The sequence below is a fragment of the Podarcis erhardii genome (genome assembly GCF_964252035.2).
Source record: "Podarcis erhardii genome assembly, chromosome: 2".
NCBI classification, from domain to species: domain Eukaryota; kingdom Metazoa; phylum Chordata; class Lepidosauria; order Squamata; family Lacertidae; genus Podarcis; species Podarcis erhardii.
This window is the reverse complement of record NC_138498.1, coordinates 73,571,365-73,591,847: the sequence shown is the minus strand read 5'-3', so window position 1 is coordinate 73,591,847 and position 20,483 is coordinate 73,571,365. Positions and strand designations below refer to the sequence as shown.

General features: G+C 44.6%; 2 protein-coding genes across 5 annotated transcripts in view; one reads left to right on the top strand and one right to left on the bottom strand.

Moving 5' to 3' along the window:
• CACNA2D2 (calcium voltage-gated channel auxiliary subunit alpha2delta 2) overlaps nucleotides 1–20,483 on the top strand; it is a 541,532-nt gene that overhangs the window by 154,818 nt on the left and 366,231 nt on the right. The gene's annotated exons all lie outside the window — the stretch shown is intronic.
• Nucleotides 14,021–19,376, bottom strand: LOC309334408 (uncharacterized protein). Its single transcript, XM_081848613.1, has 2 exons — nucleotides 19,226–19,376; nucleotides 14,021–15,846 (listed from the first exon to the last, which is right to left on the bottom strand). The coding sequence occupies exons 1-2, from the start codon at nucleotides 19,341–19,343 to the stop codon at nucleotides 15,272–15,274; spliced, it is 693 nt and encodes a 230-aa protein (XP_081704739.1). The 5' UTR covers nucleotides 19,344–19,376; the 3' UTR covers nucleotides 14,021–15,271.

Sequence of the window (20,483 nt, the reverse complement as noted above, 5' to 3'; positions counted from 1 at the left end):
AAACCCACATCACTGCTTAGTGCCTGAGAGTGTTCCATAAATTTCAGTCAGCACAAACTGATGGTGAGAACATACTATGAACTGAATTATACTATGAACTGAATTATTTAGGGGAAAGATAGATTGCAGTAGTTAAGTTCAGCACTAAAAGGTTCTTAAGTAGGTGTCAACAATACCTACTTTGCACATTCCTTTCCCTTATGCATTAATTGGTGTGGAGTTCATGTTTCTTGCACACAGTCTTTAAATGTGTTATTTTTCTTTTATCTTCTTTGACAGAACACCTAGCAACCTGTGCCAGCTTAATTAAGTTACGGTAGTCTAAGGCATCTCTCAGTGCATGAGAATGGGGAGATCTAGTGGAAAGCCTGGTATAGCTATTATTTGCTGGACTGAGCCCTCAGTGGAACAATTGGGCATTAGGCAGAATGCAGTGGAACTAAATGGGGCCGCAGGTAATGCCAAACAGTCATCAGCAATGCATTCAGAGCACTCTTACAAACACAGTATTGCTGAAAAGGGCAGAATCCATCATGGGGAGTGCTGCTGGGATTGCAACAACCTGTGGAGAATATTGACTGGGGAGGCAGTGACCTTGAAATGTTTCCTAGTAGGACAAAAGGAATTTCGGTGATGCCCTTCTACCACCAGCAAAATGACTGGGTATACAGCAATTATTTTCTTTTGTAGCACTGTGAAGGCAGAGGTTGTGCTGACCAGGTCAAGGTGAGAAAATGGCTAAATGAATTCAATACATAAGAGCAGGCCTGTGCTGAACTTGTCGGCGCATCCAGGGCAGGAGTCTTATTAGAATTTAGTTACAAACTCAGACAAAAGAAGCAGTTAGTCCCTGCAGCCCCAGCCCCACCCCGTGGCCAGCTTAGTCCTTTGAGGTCTGGGGCAAGTGTACCCAGCATTCACCACCCTATGCCTGCTTAAGAGAGGTGCATATCATATAAGTACTACATATCTTTTAAGTATTGACAGGTCAGATCCACTAGATAGCAGAGTTGCTAAGGAAGCTGATCTTGACAGCTGCCTTGTTTAAGCTTTCTCAGAAACTGCATTCAATTAAATGATGGGATTTTGTTGCATTCTGGTTAAGGTTAGAGTCTTTATAGGCTAAAACAGCGGTGGGTTCAGTTGCAGTGGGCACAGAGCCTCAGAGGTGCTGCAGGAGGCACCACAACTATGATTTAAAATGGAGCACGAAAGGTGGGGGTACTGAATTTTGGCGTTGCACAGGTGCCGCTGAAATTTGAGACTGTAAGATTCAGTCTCATGTCAGCATTGGTCAAGAATAGATTCACAAATGCATGACAAATTGTTATCTTGCCAGCCATGGCATCATCAGCATCAGCACATTGATATGCTGCTTATTATAATATTTTATATTATGCCACAATGTAGTCTCCAGGCAGCCTTCAATCTAGCCACTCACCAGACTCAAACCTGCTCAGCAAGGTGAATGCATGATTTACCTTCAGACCATATCCTAAGTTTGTACCTCTATCTCTCCCCTTCTCCACCCTCTTTTTTACTTGCAGTGTCATGTGGGTTTCTGAAGAATAGTGCCAAAATGGAATGAATTGAGGGCAATACATTTTTTTAAAGTTGCTCTAATTGGTTTTTAGGCTTTCCCTCCGTGGCTCACTTTTATTTTTCATCTTTTCGCTCTGAAATTAAAGATAGTTTTGTGAGTGTGCATTTTATCCATTTTCTGCATTTAAAGATCTTGACCTAGCCGTTCCCTTTCCCTGGAAGAAAAAGTAATACATTGTGCCAATTAGTATAGGAAATTAGGTGTCTGTGAAGACATTTTCTCTCTGATTGCTTGCATTTAAGTCTGATTATGCTTAAATCAGCCAAACACCACAGAATACTATGCATAGTTTAGTAATTTCTTGTCTGCAGCAGGCACTGACAGGAAGGGGCACCTTCCAAGTTTGATAAGAAAACCTGAAAGCATTTGTTGTTGTATGTAGAGGTTGAGGTATGTTGCACATTCACTTGTGCAATCTAACACCTGAAGGGGGATCTATTAGACGCTTGATCGCTCAGCGCTTATTCATCAATGGGAAATAAATCAAGACTTCCAATACACTTAAAAGTTATTAAAATTAAAGAATACAAGTTAAGAAATGATTCTAAACTGGAAATGTTAGAGTTAAAACAATCTTAATGATGCCATACCAGTGTTTCTCAAACTTGGGTCTCCAGCTACTGTTGGACTACAACTCCCATCATCTCTGGCCACTGGTCCTGCTAGCTAGGGATGATGGGAGTTGTAGCCCAACAACAGCTGTGGACCCACGTTTGAGAAACACTGCACATTATCAAGTCACTTCAGCTAGTGAAATATTGTTATGTACTAGTGTAATAAACTCAGGAAAATGCAGAACCTATATATTACTGGGTTATATATAACATTATATAATGGTTAGATTGTCAGACAAAGACCTGGGAGACCAGGTTCAACTTTTTTTTTTAAATAATATTTATTAAAAATTTTCAAATATAACAGAAAAGAAAAACATCCAAATTTAAGGCCTTATTTTCAATATCATCTTTCCAGGACTTCCCCTCCCCTCCCCCTCTTGTATTCCAGTTCTTTCAAATAGATTCAGCAAATTCTTACCCCAAGTTTTAAAATTATTATCATTAACCCAATTTAAAAAATATTTTCCCATCCCCTAAAATCGACCTGTTCCCTTCCACGAGTTCCCCTCTTTAATATACAATACAGATTAACATAAAAAAAATAGAAAAAAGAATAAAATGTAATTTAACACCCTTTGGATTCCAAATTTCCCTCCCCCCTTTCCCGGTTGTGTTCCCAATGTCCGTCAATGTCTACTGTCATCCTGGAGCTCCCACATCTAAGCCATAGTCCTTCACCAGTCCACTTTGCCGTCTTTTTAATAGTCTTTGCCGTCTTTTGGTCATCTTTGATTTCGAATGTCCAATCTTGGAAGGGGTCTATCTTCCAACTTTGTCCAGTTCTTGTTATTCTTGTTGTTCTTGTTGTTCTCTCTTCTCCTCTTTTTTTTTTCCCCCTGCTCTCCTGCACAAATGTTCTAATTCCAAAAAGCTTGTAATTCCTCTACAGAGGCTTTGTTATTCAGGAACAAAACATTACGTCAAGTCCCTTCCATTCTTCAATAGATAAATCTATTGTCTCCTTTAGTGTGTAGACCTCTGTAGACAAAATAGTGTTCCATTTCTGCAGTTTCCCAGGAGATAAAAAGTCCGATTCAAATTCCATGCCAGCAATACTTGTAATGACCCACAGCTCCTCTAGAGGGATTATAATAACTCAGTTTCCTTCCCGATCATACCCACCAGTCAAAATAACTTATTGTTCCTTGTTTTAAACAGTTTATATCCAATTTATAACAAATGTAACCAGCAAAGTCCTCGTAACAAAGTTCTCTTTTTGTTCTTCAGTTTTGGCAGCTCCTTTGACAGCTGTCAAAACCTCTATTTCTCCTCTCCCGGCGCTCTCACGGATCGCTCCCGGGGTTTTTCGGGGGGGGGGGTTGTATTTTAATTCACATTCCACTTTTCTCCTCCAGCCCAGCTTACAATTTTCCATCGCGAAATTAATAACTTTATCAAAAAAAAAGGTTGCACTCGATCTTAGTTGTCAGGTCCTTTGCTTTAGCTCCTCTACAACAGGGGGGAGGCTGACTTCCTTTTTGCACCTCCCCCGCTCGCTCCGAATTTAAGAAAAAATTTGTTCCCCTTTTTAATCCAAGTTCCAATTACTCACGGGTTATTCTTTTGAGTCCAGATTTTCAATGGAAGAAGTCAGCGCTCTCCGCCAAATGGCATGCGGCTTCACTCAGCAGGGGAAGCGGAGGACTCACAGCACCACCCCCTCCCTGTCACCCGCTCCGTAGCCTTTAAAAAGGCTCCTTCGCGTGGTCGGGGGGGCGCAAACGGTGCCCGCCGAGTCACCATGCCCATGGGTTTCAGCGCCCATGGTTTTTGAGGGTCCCCGCGTCGCCGGTGTGGTAGAACCCAGCCCCTGCCGAGCAGGCTCCCTCCGGAGCTCGGAGGGAGTCCGCCATTCGGCGATGGCGCCAACCCGGAAGTCCCGAGACCAGGTTCAACTTGGCCATGAAGCTCACTGGGCCAATCAGAATCTTTCAATCTAACCTACTTCACAGGGTTGTTCTGGTATTTAAATGAGGAGGGGGAGAACCATGTAAACCACCTTGACTCAATTTGCATTTAAAGGCGAACCCACTTATTTCACACTTTCCAAAACAACATGCAGACCAGAACACAGCCATCCTTTGAAATTCACGCTTCTCTGAATTTTGCACTGCAATTATCCAGCCAAGAAAAGTTTGCAAAGTAGCAAGGCAAAGTGTACATAAAATGCATATATTGGTAAAAAATAATGAAAATGCATCGTATTAGGGGGAATTGGTTTGCAAAAATGGGTGCTTTAGGCAAAATTGCATAGAATAATGTGTAAATTAGGAGAAATATGCACTAAAATACAGATGAATTTTCATGAGGACTTTTTTAAAAGTTGCAAATCAATGTTTAAATGTGGATAACTGAACTTAAGACTGAAATAATGAGAAACAGAGAAAAACTAAAAGTGACAGATCTGCTGAACTCTAGTTCAGTGTCTTTTAAGGGGAGAAATGCCTCTCTCTGCTGGCACTCAAGCAGAACAGGAAACAAAAATTCTTAGGCTAGTGAAGACAGTGCACCAATGTGAAGAGAATACATTACTCCTTGCAACTAGTAAGCACTGAGTGGCCTTCATGGGCCTTCTGTGGGCTGTTTTGTACTTCTTTTGTGCACATTTAACAGCGTAAAGGTGCTTGGAGAAGCTTTAAACTGTGGTACCTCTGCCATGTAGGGTGAAAATGCTCTTACAAATGGTAAAGGAGTGTTCCTGTGCTACACAAAGAGCCAAAATGGCTGGAAGTATGTACAACATGGAGTCTACATCCCGCCCATGAATGGCTGAGTGTAACTGTCAGGCACCTGAACTCTCTCTCCTTATTCAGATAGAACAAAGAGCTGGAGCCAGATAGACACTATAGTGGCTTTAGCACCATCACTCCTAAATGTCCTCCCAACTGAAGAGTTATCACTGCTTTATGGTATTTTCCAGAGCTGAGATGATAAAATGTCTAGAGCTCACAGAGCACAGATGGCAGAAAACTCAGAAGACACACTTGACTACAAGTCTGGAATTCAGGTTCCATGGTCTTCATCATTTATACTTGATTAAAGGCCTTACCATGAGCCATAACTTCATTTGACCTGTGAGATTCTCAGATACTATAGTAGGCACAAAGCAGTATTGCTAGACTGCTGCTTTCTTAGCAGATACTCCAGGAGGAGTTGCCTACTTAACAAATGGCTTCTTCGTTCAGATCAGCTTCCTTTGGAGGCTGAGTGAAAGATGAGACAATTAGTTGTGAATGTTTGCATTACTATCATATGTTCCAAGACAGAATTTAGCACTTTGTTGTTTTTTTAAAAGGAAGATGGTATTTTGCAACTATACACACACACTCATATTTCACCCACCCATTTATATCCAAGAAAGCAAGGAAGTGATTAACTTGTCTATGTTTGCCATCTCCCTCCCATGGTGCTGGGATTATTTCTAGCCAAACATGTACAATTGCACACTGATTTCGAGATCCCAAAGAGTTTCTAAGCCTCAAGGGAAAAGAAGAGGCTGAAGTGGCAACCACAGCTTCAAATTTTCTTCCTCTCTATGTTGCTGGCGGTGATTTAAAACTGTCAGCTTGATGCATTCATTCATTAATCTGTCCCCCCAAAATATGATATTTTTAAAGGAGGGGGAGGGAAAATATCACACTATGAAATACAGTGATAAGCTGTGAAAATCACCGCCTTATTGTTTTCCTTGTGAAAAGGCCTAACAGCCCTTTGATACCTCCTGTGTGAGTTTGAGTTATAGGCCTTTCAACCCCTTGAAAGAAAGGAGTATTGCCATCATTCTTCAACTAAGCAAGATTCCTTGTGTGTGTTCAAAAAGCAAAATGTATCCTGGAGTCAACAGTGGGCTACGGTTGTATAAACAACACTTTTACAACTCCCACTGAGCATTGCTTTCCTGTTCCTTTAATGATGGAAGGCAACACAGCACTCAGTGACAAATGCCCTCTGGTGGCCTTCTCCAAGTCCTGGTTTTTGGATTTCAGTTCTGTGCTCATTGGCCACACTGCTTAGGGCTGGGAACTGTAGTCCAAAACATCTGGAGGGCGCCATGTTGGGGAAAGAAATTGTACCATTGTAACAGACCATTCCCTGTGCTGCCAGAAAGTGGAGTAAGTATATTGCCAATGCATTAACCCTGCCATAGGTAGTTCATTTTTAATTAGCAAAACACTTGGATGCTATCAAGAACTAATCACCCTTACTGGCAGGGCTTTTCCCCCAGCCGGAACTCACTGGAACTCAGTTCTGGCACCTCTCAGGTGGGCACCATTGCCATTCTAAGAGAACAAGGGAGGCATTCATGGTGAGTTCCAGAACCTCTTTTTCCAGAAAAATAGCACTGCTTACTGGTAACATTCTCTGGCTTGAATGACTTCATTTACTGACTCATTTTCCTCCCAAAGGAGCCCAGGGTGGCACATATCAAAACGTTAATACAGTTTAAAACAAAGCATACAAAATGTATTTTAAAACAACTAAAAACCAACTAAAAACATTTAGATAATCTTTAAAACATTTAAAAGTGATTGCATACCCTAACAGTGGGAAATGGGTTACCACCACTGAAAAGGCCTTGTTATGGTTCAGTTCTAGTGGTATTTACTAATAAATTGGCAAAAAAATGGAAATGTTTACTAATGGTAGAAACTCTGTTACTGTTGGTGGTTGACACTTGTTTTTAAATATAGCACAACATATAACATGTTGGAAGAACACACACACAAATGCACACGCACACAATGCACACAATGACGGAGAAGGGTCTAGCTCCTTTCTGCTGCTCATTTCCCCTGTGACATCACTACTGCAGTTTCCAGAATGCCTTTCCCCTTCGTGTTAAAGAAGGCCAATTCATGATGATAACTGGCATGTTGAAAATGTAGATATAGATAGCAATCTAAACCCAAGATCTTCAATGATGAGTGACTTATGATCCAGTGGGTCTCTGACGTAGCTAGGCTATGTCAACTCCTTGATCCTGACTGAGCCAGATATATACTGCCATAACTCCCTCAAGGTGTCTTAGATGGGATTAAGCCAGCTGAGCTGAGGCTGGCAGAATTTACACCAGCATAAGCCCTAAAAATAGGTGTTCCAGGGGAGTGGTTGGGGCAGGACTGGGCAGGAACACTTAGGCTAGATCCTATGCTTAGCTCAGTCATGTGACCTGCAGTGGGGTGGAAATTATGCTGGAGAAAAGGGTGGTGTCAGTCAAACTCTATTTTAAATGTTTGTTTTCCCTTTTCCAGACTTCAGTTGGCTCAGTCAGCAGTGGCCCCACTTCTCAACAAAGTTTGTATCTGGCATACTTTACTGTGGCATAACTTAAGCTAACATAAATTATGCTGTCTTCTCATACTTAGCAACTGGTATAGCAATTCGTCCAGTGCTATACCAGTTGCATTGGCTCCCGGTGGAGTACAGGATCAGGTTTAAGGTACTGGTTTTAACCTTTAAAGACCTATACGGCCTAGGACCCTCGTACCTATGGGACCGCCTCTCCTGGTATGCCCCACGGAGGACCTTATGGTCCGCAAATAGTAACATTCTGGAGGTCCCGGGCCTCAAGGAAATTAGACTGGCTTTGACCATGGCCAAGGCCTTTTCGGCTGTAGCCCCATCCTGGCGGCATGCTCTGTCACAAGAGACCAGGGCCCTGCAGGATTTGACATCTTTCTGCAAGGCCTGCAAGATGGAGCTATTCCGCCAGACCTTTGGCCGGGGTCCAGTCTGACTTCCCCTCTCTCCAACTTGCATGAAAGTGGTCCCCCAAACTTTCTCACAGACTTATATAAGATCAGTATAAACCAGGCTTCCTCAACCTTGGCCCTCCAGATGTTTTTGGCCTACAACTCCCATGATCCTTAGCTAGCAGGACCAGTGGTCAGAGATGATGGGAATTGTAGTCTCAAAATATCTGGAGAGCCGAGGTTGAGGAAACTTGGTATAAACAGTTAGGCCTGGTGAGCATTTAAGGTCCTCATTCCTACTTTGCGGGTTGCCATCTGATTGGATTTCACTTTGATTCTGACTTGATTTTAAGATGTATTTTAATTGATTGCTTGATTTTATGGTAACGTGTCATATATTTGATGTTAGCCTCTCTGAGCCCGGTTTTGGCCGGGGTATAAATAAAATGTTATTACTATTACTATTATCATCATCATCATCATCATCATCATTAATGTTCCAAAAGTAGATCATTGCCTTGGCTTGCATATCAACTTGTATTTACTGTGCCATTGATCAAAATTCATTAACTGGGTTGCAAGTTGGGCACGCTGCACTGGAACACTTTAATTACCATTTCAAACCATAAAGAAATCTCAATCAATTCAGCATGCTAATTCAGTTGTGCTGCTTCACTATCCTGCTGGCTTTGACCTGGGTGATTTTCACATTAGCTGGTGTTATATATAGGTTTTATTTCTCCCATGGTTCATGTTAAGATATGCCTTTGTTTTTATACTACTACCGCCTATGTGAAACTATGAGTCAAAACTTTGGATTATAGAATATTTCTAACTGAAAGTGCTAAGAAAACCTAATACCTATAAAACACTAATCCCATCATGTGTGGGTTTGTTTTGATTTAGTTCATTATGGGAACCCACGTTCTGCCACTGTAGCTCTATAGTACACGGATGGCAGTGTTTTCACCACGAGCAATTTATCTTGCAAAGTAAGTGTCCTGAGGTTAAAAGCTTTGTTGAGGAGGTGTGTGCATTGTCATTTGTTTTGGAATAAATGAAATCCATGTGTAATTTTAGCATCAGCTACTGATTGTAAGACACAATCTTTTTTTCCCCTTACTCAAAGGATTCTTACAGATAGTCATTTTATATCTTGCCATAAATAGGCAAATTTGTTTGTGTCTTAAAGGTTTGTGGAGATTTCTTAAATTAAAGACTAGGCCCACAATATATAATTGCAGATTGGAAACAGTGGGAATGCTTAATGGCTATAGCTGTCATCTATTCAATAATCATTTGATTATTCTGATATGAGAATTCAAATTTTTCTACAACATTTGCCTGTGAAGAAATTTCTCTCTCTTTAGCTTCTACTACCCCCAGTGATCATGCTTTTAGCCTTAAAGATTCAAATTGCCTATCATTTCCCTGGGCACTGAAATATTACTTACTCATTTTTGTTATGTCTTTTTAAAGCCTCTGAAGAATCTTATTTACTCTGATTCAGTACATTGGCAGGGACTCTGATTGGCAGGGACTCTGATGCAAACATGGAGCTTCTCAACCCGCATAAATTTCTGTATTTAATTTCAGTGGCCAGGGAAGCTCTTTATATGCAAAAGGAGCTTCATCCTTTATTGTAGTAAGTGGAAAAACCCGCAGTGCTGTGTACACATAAACATTTGGACTGGAATAAGATAGAGTATAAGGTAGCCAGCTTGAGTTGCTGTGTCTGTGAGACATACGGTAATTGTCTCTGATGTGGAAGGCTGATGCAGATGAAAGTTCTCCCACTTTTATTTTGAAATGGGGCCAGGGGAGTTTCAGGAAATATCTGGATGTCATAATATCCACTGGTGACTAATTCATAGTACAGACATGTTCCATTAATATTCTGACAGTGCTCTCATGTCACAATAAATCAAGGGTTACCATGATTGCAAAGATCAGCTCTAGTTTGCTTCTCCCCTAAATGTAAGCAACAAACTATGAACCTGAGCTTAGGGCTATATGGTCGTGAATTGTTTTGCTCCAAACAAACTATAATGTTAAGTCAAAGTTTCCCTAGGGTACTAATGCATTTGTGGTCTGTTGCTTCTGCTCATGTTAGAAGAGGAGCAGAGGAGGAACAATCTCTACATTCATGGGAAACTATTAACTATGATTTACCATAATGTGTGAACTGAGCCCCTAAGAGATAACAGACTGACTTGGGAATATAAACATTGTTCAGAGTTGGCATCCCTTAGAAGCACCACCAAATTGTATGTGGTAGATGGGCTGTGAGGCTTTATGACCGTGTAAGAGGCTGTTTGGATTCCCAGATGTAGTCTTTCAAAGTGTTAAGAGTTTTCTCATTGCTGAAAAGGTTATGTACCAAATTAAAGTGAGCATAGTAGAACGAAACCTTGGGGACCTTTTTGTTTACTTGGGTCCATTAATTGAGTATGTCAGGGACCTTGGCCAATAAGCAGCACAGCCCAAAAATGTACAGGAGAATATTGCATAAAGTCTGAAATTACAAGGCATATGTGTGTGCGTGCACAAGTCTTGCAATTTCAGTCTCTGGCTTAGGCTTGTGGTTTATTTTAACTGTCAAATTTCTTAGCCTGGCCATGCTTTATTAATCATTGGTCCATCTTCCTTTATTTACACCCAGGTTTTATTATGTGTACTGTAGGGTTCATTTCCTGCTTCTTGTGTGTATAAACTCTAATTATTTTATTTTTGTTAATATCTACACACTATCTACAAAACCCATGAAAAGCAAATAATCAAATTCTTTACAAATTAACACGTAACTGTATAATGTTGATACAGTGGAAGGAAATACATTTGGAAAATAGCGTCTCAGAAAAAGTTCTATAGTGTGGGAGTTAGAGCGGCAGTGCACATGTGTGGCACATGGTGATGACTTGCACAATGAAGCAGGCACCCCAGTGTGAAGAAAAGCTTCAGAGGATATCTGGTGGAATAACTCTGGATGCATCAAAGGTGGGATGCATTTGTTATACAAAGTGATGGTGGTGCGGGAATGTCTTGCGTTTGAGTTGGCTCAAAGCGTTAGCAGAAGAAAAGAGAGCTCCTGCACAATTGTTGTTTTTGTTTATCTTAAAGGCAGTCACGTTTACAGTGATTATATCACAGGGACAGACTCCACATATAAAGAAGGCAGAAAATTTCAGTAGCATCCTGACCCTACTTGCCCCTTTAGCAGATCCTGTAAACATGAGGAAAGGATGAGAGTCCTAGTGAAGGATGGAGATCAGAATGCTACAGGTGACAGGAGGAAACTGTCTGGGTTGCTGCTGACCTTCTAGAGCAGCATTTTTCTGGATAATGAGGACCTTGGGGTAAATAATGACTATGCCGCCACTTCCATAGGAAGCAACTGAAATCTAACAGGCCAGACCATTTGAAAATTGTCAAAGTTTCTCAAGTATGTTTTCTCCCTTTTCATTTTGCAAACCTCTTTCATGCTTCCTCTTCATAATAGCAATCTTGGGAGTGCTTGATTTCACTGCCCCTCTTTTTCCCCTTAGAATTTTCAAACATATAAAAGGTTAATAGTTCAATTAGTGAAAGAGGAAAGCATTGTAAGAGGAATATGTTGGAAGAAAATACTGAAAACAGGCGTAGAGGGGGCTTTCTACATGTATGTTTTAAATTTCAGATCCCTCTCCATATAAATGGATTGGCAGCAACAGCAATCCCTTGTGGACTCGATAAAATTTCTGGTTGCCCTGTTTGATTGTAAGGTTGCAGGAGTTTTGATATGTACACTCTGGCTGCCAGAGCCAGGTCCCAGAATGTGATCGGATGGCATATGATACAGCTGCTTTGCAGAAGCTAAGCAGATCTGGTGCTGGTCAGTGCGTGTGGCAGGCTGCCTGGGAGGTCCATGTACTGTATCTTGAGTTCCATGATGGAAGAAAGGTAGGATATAAAATCTATTTAAATTAATAAGACAAATGAATTACTCTTTGCACCATGATGTCAGCTTGTCAGAAGAGGGAGCTGTTGGCCTGCTGTCTGCTGTGCTTACCCACCATCATTGCAGATGGCCAGGAGGCAATGCTGCAATTACTATCTCTGAAGGATCAGACTCAGCCTGAGGAACATGTCTTCTGGGATAAAGATCAAGCTATAATCAAACTGCTTTCATTCACTTCTTTGCCTACCTGTTTTCTTGCCTCTCACCTCTCTGATCATTGGCTTTTCGGCTCACCAGATTGACCTTTCTGCCTTGCCTCACCTTCCCCTGAGCAGCCTGATTCACTAGCCCTAGTCACATGATATATCTGTGTTCAGTGAATACATGGAGGGGAAAATGAGATCGTGTTCGGTTGCTCTGCCAGTACAAGCACACAGTATTGCAGATATTGTGCAGCAGGAAGTATTGGTTACATAAAAGCTGACTCCTTTTTGAATAAAAATAGTCCAGAGCCATAGGTATTATTCAAAGCTTTACTAACCAGAGCTTCTTCAAAACAGGTACAAAAACATCAATGGTACACCCAGAAAGTTGTATAAAGCATATGCATATTCAGGATAGGTTCTTCTTCTTAAATATATAAAATAATAATTCAGTCTCCCCCATAGCTTTCATTACCCTGCATCCATCTTAAGGCTTTTGGAGCTCATTTACACACCCTTCTCCCACTGTGTCTGGGAACAAAAGATAAAGGCAACTCCTTTTCAAAATGAAGATTTGCAATTGAATACCTTCACATGATCTAAACACCATGTGAGTGCTAGCAGAGACTATCAACAGTTAATTATCAACTCAGTTAGAAGCTTTGAGAGCTTTTTCTTGCTTAGTATACTGCAGTGCAATTTTTCAATGTTAAAACCTTCAGCAATATGCATACAGGCATTCTCTACTTCAGTGTGCAATTAAACAATTATACTTAACACACTCTTTATTCAGACCTTCAGCTGAATGCATGGAGTCCAGGAGCAGGGACAAATGTGTGAACGCTCTTTCTGCTTTTAACTTGTGAAAATGTCTACCTGCAGGGGTGGTGGACATTTGACCCGCAGAGCTTGCTAGACTAGCATCCCTGACTATTGACTATTGTGGCTGGAACTGATGAGAGCTGGAGTCCAGCAGCATGAAACGGGAGCTGCAGCTAATGTATCTGTCTTGGGACTCAATCTATGACACTCCCTTTTCAGTTTGAAGAGAAGTATGCGGAAGGGTGTGTCAAAGTATAGTAGTATATGCATGGAGCTGTGGACTGACATAATGGAAATGCAAATCAGAAATGGTTCTGAAAGCTGTGTGCGCCTTTGTTAAGAACGTATGCTTTTTGTTTAAAGCATAGATTTTGAACAGCTTTTGATTTGTCTTTATTGAAAAACATATTAGCTAATTAAAATCTTAATCTCTGTTCTGACATGCAGAATATGCACTCCCTTTGTGGAGCATCTCAGCACATTGTTAATAATTAAACTAGTCTTACAAATCCTCACATGTGTTTAAATTCAAGCATACGACTGACTCCCTTGTTTTGCGGCATCCAGACTTCGGTTCATCTTTCAGAAATGAAACTTCAGAGAAACCCTTCTGAACCATTAAATATGCTATGCTGTTTTTATGAAAAGACATCAAATACACTTGGAGAGATGCTCAGTTATGAACACAAGAATGCCATTGTATCAGCTATTGCTGCAACACTCAAAACATTGTTAATTTTGTTCAAGCTTTTTCTAGTAAGTATTCTTGCATTCTAGGTCAACCTTTATTTGTATTTTTGACTGAGCATTTGTTCAGTGGGAAAGGGGTACGTATTAAGAGCAAGAAACCACTGGCGCCACAAAGCCCACCCATCCAGCCTGTTGTTGCCCAACCTTTTCCAAAGCCCTGTCCCTCTCCCTCATCCTTACTGGAAAAATGAAGGAAAGCAGTTCCATCCCTCAGGTGCTTGGATTGCCTTGAAGTGGCAATATTCAAAGAATCGGGCTGTTGCATCCTTTTTTTGCATCTGTCATGCTTGTAAAACAGATAACTTGAAGAAAGGTCAATAGATTTTTCTGCCCAGTTTTGGGAATTGGACTAGATGGCCTTTGAGATACCTTCTATCACCATAATACTGTTGCGTGTTGAGTCACAGTAGCCCCCCAATAATTCACACTTCACACATCAATTTTTGTTTAAGGTTTTTGGCATAAATTTTTGGGCCACAACTTTATTCAAATACACAAATGTGAGTGGTTGCTTAGGCATTGGTTATGACTATCTGTCCTTGCCCTCAGGGACAGAGCTGGCCTTCCGGACACCAGCGGAAGCCAGCGTGGGAAACAAGTATTGGGTGAGAAATAAAGCCGGGAAGCAGACCATTACTTCTCACCCTCATGTTCCTGTGGGGCTTGCACGGCCCAAGTCCGACTCCGGGGACAAGGACGAAAGAATGGCAAGCCCCTGGATTTCCTTTAACGGAATTCCCATTCGCATCATTTGGAGAGGTAGGCACTTACCCCTCCAAGCACCAATTTAACCAATGCCTAACCGCCAACCTTACAAGTTGTGACGATTTGCTACGTAGTAGGCAAAAACCAAATGGCACCAGCCAATCAGCCAGATGGCAAAATTCCTACTAGGCCCCCGCACCAAGGCGGACGACCCCATGACAGGCAATAGCAAGGTCAAGCGAGCAAAACAAAAAACCACCCTATAAAAGGGCGGGAGGGTGGGTGATCCGATGCAAAACGGCCAAGAGGCCGTGCCAAAGACTGGCCCCTGTATATATAGACTCTGACCCCTCCTCCGAAATGGCAACAATCAAAACACCCCAGCAACCCAGTTTAACCATTTAAATGGTCGGAATTCAACTAAATTTGCCTAGTCACTGGAGGGTGGCCTGTTCCCAACCGCAACACGTGCTCTCTGCTAGAGAGAACACGCTTTGCGTGTTGAGTCACAGTAGCCCCCCAATAATTCACACTTCACACATCAATTTTTGTTTAAGGTTTTTGGCATAAATTTTTGGGCCACAACTTTATTCAAATACACAAATGTGAGTGGTTGCTTAGGCATTGGTTATGACTATCTGTCCTTGCCCTCAGGGACAGAGCTGGCCTTCCGGACACCAGCGGAAGCCAGCGTGGGAAACAAGTATTGGGTGAGAAATAAAGCCGGGAAGCAGACCATTACTTCTCACCCTCATGTTCCTGTGGGGCTTGCACGGCCCAAGTCCGACTCCGGGGACAAGGACGAAAGAATGGCAAGCCCCTGGATTTCCTTTAACGGAATTCCCATTCGCATCATTTGGAGAGGTAGGCACTTACCCCTCCAAGCACCAATTTAACCAATGCCTAACCGCCATGGAGCCCTCAGCTCACCGCCAAACCACTCACAGCCCCAGCCAAGACCTCAGCTTGGCCACCACCGCACCTAGCCAAGCCTCATTCCCAGAAGCAGAAAGGTGCACTCCATCTGCTCTAAAGAGAGCCGCCGCAGTATAGGAGATTTCATGGTGAAAAATCACCTCTCCACCCAGCTCCACAATCCTTTTGGAAACAGTCGCATTGATGCGCTTCCTGGCCCTTTCCGTGGCCACCGGGCAACGACTTCCCAACCAAACACGTCGTTGCAAAAGCTTAGACCAAAATATCTTCGCTATGGGCACCATTGCCTTCAGCGTCTCCAGGTCAGCCAAAATTGCAGCACGTAATGATAAACAGCCCATGGCAACCAGGTCATTCTCCCCCAGCTGCACCACGATAGTGTCTGGCGGCCCTTCCAGGAGCAACTGACTTCGAATTCGTGGCAAAAACTCCGACCAACGCATTCCTCGTCTGGACAGCCAGGACACCCGAACATGTGAAGGAAGGCCGAGACCTGGCCCCAATCCGGACTGCCGTGCTGCAACACCAGCCCAATGGATGATGCTGTGCCCCACCATCCAGATGCGTACGGCTGACCGACCTGGGATAAACAAACAAAGCAGCATCAGACACCAAATCGTTAGCGAACATATCCCCTGAACGCATTTGACTTCCAGCGACCCAAATCCTGTATTCTAGCAGCCGACAAACCCCAGTGAGCTGCAGTCGTGGCAGCCCCTATCCTGAAGGAATGGGGGGCAAAATCAGAAGCCACGCCACCACATGCCAGGATCGCCTTACGCATCACCCCTGCAAACTGATGCCTTGTAAGGGATAACCCATTCTCGTGCCGGAGCAGCGGCCCATCCCCATGTGCCCGCACCACTAGATACTTGTTAACATCCTTTACTGGGCAAGGGCCTGCCGCCCCAGTGGCAGGGAGACGAATGAGAGCCCCCTTGCCCCTCTGATCCGTCTTTGAATGCCTGATCGTGATTCTCAATTCCGCAGGGGATAGCTGCACATCCTGGAGCAGAAGGCCCCTGGAACGACCATCCCTGTGATCTTCCACTACTAATTCACCCACTCTCAATGCTCCAAAAAAGGCAATTGAGAAGGCAGCCGAAAACAGGCGGGCCTCATAATCAGACCAACACACCACCCGCAGTTTTTTGCGCATCTTGCCCAACAATTCAAAAGAGATGGGGCGTCGGTTTGGTGGCCGAGAAGGACAGAGTCGACCCCAACCCTCAAGGGCTCTGCGAACAACAAACTTCGCACAAGGATCTGTGTCAAAATATATTTTACAGAAAAATGCTATAGCAGCTGCCTGCACCCTAAGTGTCTTGCCCGCACGCCCCATCTGGAATAAATGAGCCAAATATTGTAGCACCTGCGAAGAGGTGGGTGGGACCCCAGCTAGCCCCCTGGCTGACTGGCGCAGAAATGCCAGAAAATCAGCCCAAGCTTTTCCGTAAGATCTCAAGGTAGAAGGGGAAACCGAAGCCGCTACTCCCTGAAAAACTAATTGCTGCCAAGGTTCCAGAGATGATCCGGGAAATATTCCGGACGTTTCCGCGCCTCTGGAACCAGATGTCTGAACCGCTCCATCTGAAAACGGGACAGAGCATCAGCAATTTCGTTAGACACCCCAGGAATAAAACGAGCGGAAAAAACTATATTACAACGTAGGCAATGCAGAACAAATGCCCGCAAAAGGGCAGACACCCTGGGCGAGCGAGATGACAGTTTGGCCAACACCGTCACCACCGCCTGGTTATCGGTCCAGAAGCAGACACGACGGTTCCTGAACTCCTCGACCCACAAGTGCACTGCCACTGCAATTGGAAAAAACTCGAGAAAAGTTAGGTCACGCGTAATCATACTTCCCTGCCACCCAGCCGGCCAACGCTGAGCGCACCATCGACCTTTCCAGTAAAGACCGAACCCCAGTGAACCTGCAGCATCGGAATGCACTTGGAAGTCATTATGCAAGTTCAAAGTGTCTTGCCATAAGGACACCCCATTGAATTCCTCCAGGAATTCAAGCCAGATGCGAAGATCAGCACGCACCTCACTAGAGAGGCGAACCCGATGATGCGGAGCCTTCAACCCTACGGTGAGACGCGCCAGGCGTGAACAGAAGGGGCGCCCGGGAGCCACCACTCTGCAAGCGAAATTCAGATGTCCCAAAAGCGACTGGAGTTGCCTGAGCGACACTTTTTTCAGAGGAAGTAGCTCCTCTATAACCTTCCTCAGGGCAACCAACTTGTCCCCTGGCAAGCTGGAAGTTTGAGCCACTGTATCCAAGAGGATACCCAGGTAAGTAAGCTGAGTTGCAGGACCCTCCGTCTTGCCAGTGGCGAGGGGAACCCCCAATTCCTGTGTAAGGTCAGCAAAGGCCTGCAGCAACACCGCACAATCGCCGGTATCGCTCGCCGAGGCCAATAAAAAATCATCCAAATAATGGGTGACTCCGCCCAAACCTGTTTTAAATTTTAGGGCCCACTCTAAAAAAGTACTAAACGCTTCAAAAGCAGCACATGCAACCGAACACCCCATGGGCATAGCCTTGTCAAAGTAATAGCTGCCCTCAAATTGAAAACCAAGCAGCCAAAAATCCTCCGGGTGAATTGGCAAAAGGCGAAACGCCGATTCGATATCGCATTTCGCCAATAAAGCTGCGTGGCCGAACTTCCTAATCATCTTGATCGCTTGATCAAGAGAAGCATACCTCACGGAGCAGAGCTCCGGTGGAATAACGTCATTAACTGACGTGCCTGTGGGATGTGACAAATTATGAATTAAACGAAATTCACCAGGGGCCTTTTTTGGCACGATACCCAATGGGGATACATGCAAATTATGAAAGGGAGGACTATCAAAAGGGCCAGCCATACGCTGCATGGCTACCTCTTTCGCAATCTTCTTGCGAGCCACCTGAGGCAGCTCGCGAATTGACTTTTGGTTAGCAGGATTCTGTGCCACGGGAGGCATGGCTACAGGAATCCGAAAGCCCACGGAAAAACCATTGTCCAAATAGACCGCAGCCTCCCTATTGGGGTAAGACTGCAGCCACAATTGCAGGGGCTGCAAGCGAACCGGAGTGTATGCCAAGGAGGTCAAAGCGTTATTTCCCTGCTGCTGAAGTTGCAGGGGAGGGGGTTGGTTTTTGGTTTTGCTGAGAACCCCCTCTGCCCCCCGAAAGGGCCGGCGACCACCAAAACAAGAGGAAGCAGGATGCGAACCATTGCACCTGTCACAGACATGGGCATATCTGCACCCCTGCCGCTGACAGGAGCCCTTGTTAAAGTCCCAGCATATGAGCCGGCGGCTAGTTCTAAAGGCTGCCGGCTTGAATTTCTGCTGTTCTGGCGCTTTCTTATCGATGAGCGGGGCCACGTGGGTGGTCCAGACATCGAGATCCCTACGATCCCAACGGGCCGTGGGAATCTTGGCCGCTCGGCGCCTGAAATTCTCATCGTATTTGATCGCAGCCTTTTCACCAGCTTTTGTGAAGGCAGAGCGAACGATGGATAAGTAAACAAATAAGTGAAGGGACCTCCGAGGATAGGCTGCCACAACAATGCCAGCAAAGACTTGAAAACAATCGAGCCAATGTTCGAATGTCCTGTCTGCAATGGCGGCACCAGGGCGCTTCTTGTAAGAAGGCCCCTTCTCCTGATCCTCCGACGGCGGGGCCAATTTGAAAATGTCTACATAACGGCCATTCAATATCCTAGACCGAAGCTTTGTAGCCAGGTGCGAACCAGGAATAATGTCCCTGGCCGAGTTAGTAGAGACCTTGGTGTCAGGTATCAGCACACCATCCCTACATTCTTGTACGGCCCCGTACCTAGCACGGTGTGTATTGGCCCTCCGATCCCAGGCCCACCTCGGGAGCCCCGAGGCCGTCTCACCAAAGCCCCAATAAAGTTCCATTGATTTATCAGACTCATCATCAGAGCTAGATGACGTACCCGTATAAGATGAAGAAGAGTCCGCCCTTCTACGTTTGGCATGCTTCCGGGAAGATCTTCTGCGGTGACGCTTTCCCCCCAAAGATCTCTTAGCCGGGACTGGTAAGCTATCCTCCATAGAAGAGGCAGAGTCGGAATTAGGTTGAGAAGCACCCGGCTCCTGCGCTAAATCTGCAGCTGAAGGAGAAGAGACAAGAAGTGAAAGGCCAGAACCAGCCACCTCAGCAGAGGGGTGGGCACTCCTGCCCCGGCGGCTGGTAGGTGCCGGAGGATTCCTTCTCCCCGGTGCCCTCCTGGAAGAACAACTTGTCCTTCGTGAAAGGCCACGAACTGCAGGTGAGTAACGGGGCTGTGTTAACCGGGAATCGACTCCACCATCCCCAGCTGACAGCCCTTCTCTTCCATCCCCGCTAGAGGCAGATGACACCGGCGACGACACCCTCGCTGTATAAGGCGGCCTTGCAGACGTGGATGGCTGACTGGAACATTGTTGCAGGAAACCGTCCATATCCGCCGCGAATCGAGACAAGGCTTCTGGATCACCGGCCATGCTTGCCACCAAGGACTGCACCCGCCCCGCTGGCTGTTTTGGAGCCGATGAGCGCAGCGCTTGAGATGGCCCCCTAATAGGCCGCTTTGCAGAAATAGGTGGGCCAGTGCGGGTTGAAGCTTTCTTTGGAGCCATACCTGCTAGTTAAACAAAGAAGATAAAGAAGACCCCTATCAAAATTCCGAGCAAAACTGTCAACTTTGAAATTAATTAAACAAGGAACGGCCAAAAAAGGCCCTTTACTCTGGAGCACTGATGAAGTACCCACTAGAGAACCAACCGATCACTTAAGTAACGCTTGACTAACCAAATTAAGGAACTAAATTACTACTGAAATAAAATTCAGGGAAAGATAATCAATTTAAGTGACTCTATGATTATAACACAGTGCGCCCCCTAATGCCGTCCTGCGGGGGGGGGGCACTAGCAGTCTAAGCACAATGGGAGGAGGCGCAATACCAGGCCGAGTCACTAGGTAGAGCTACTATGAGCTAAGTTCACAGCAGGCTGTTATACCTAGGCCGGCCAGAAGGTGGCTCTGTTTGCACTAGACAATGAGCTAAAGAGCTGCAGTGCTACTCTGAGCCACTAGGGAAGCTCGCAAGCAAACAGCCTGCAGTTGCTCCAGGTGGCCACCAGAGGGCCAGGAAGCTATTGGAGCCAAGGCAGATAAACAATACAATGCAGGCCGCGCCGAAGCCTCGGCCT

Bases quoted from the DNA above. Each gene is read 5' to 3' on its own strand.
- LOC309334408 (XM_081848613.1), bottom strand. From the start codon at position 19,343: ATGGAGGATAGCTTACCAGTCCCGGCTAAGAGATCTTTGGGGGGAAAG. The intron at 15,847-19,225 runs GTACGTCATCTA...TGTTTATCCCAG, and splicing joins CTCTTCTTCATCTTATACGG to GTCGGTCAGCCGTACGCATC.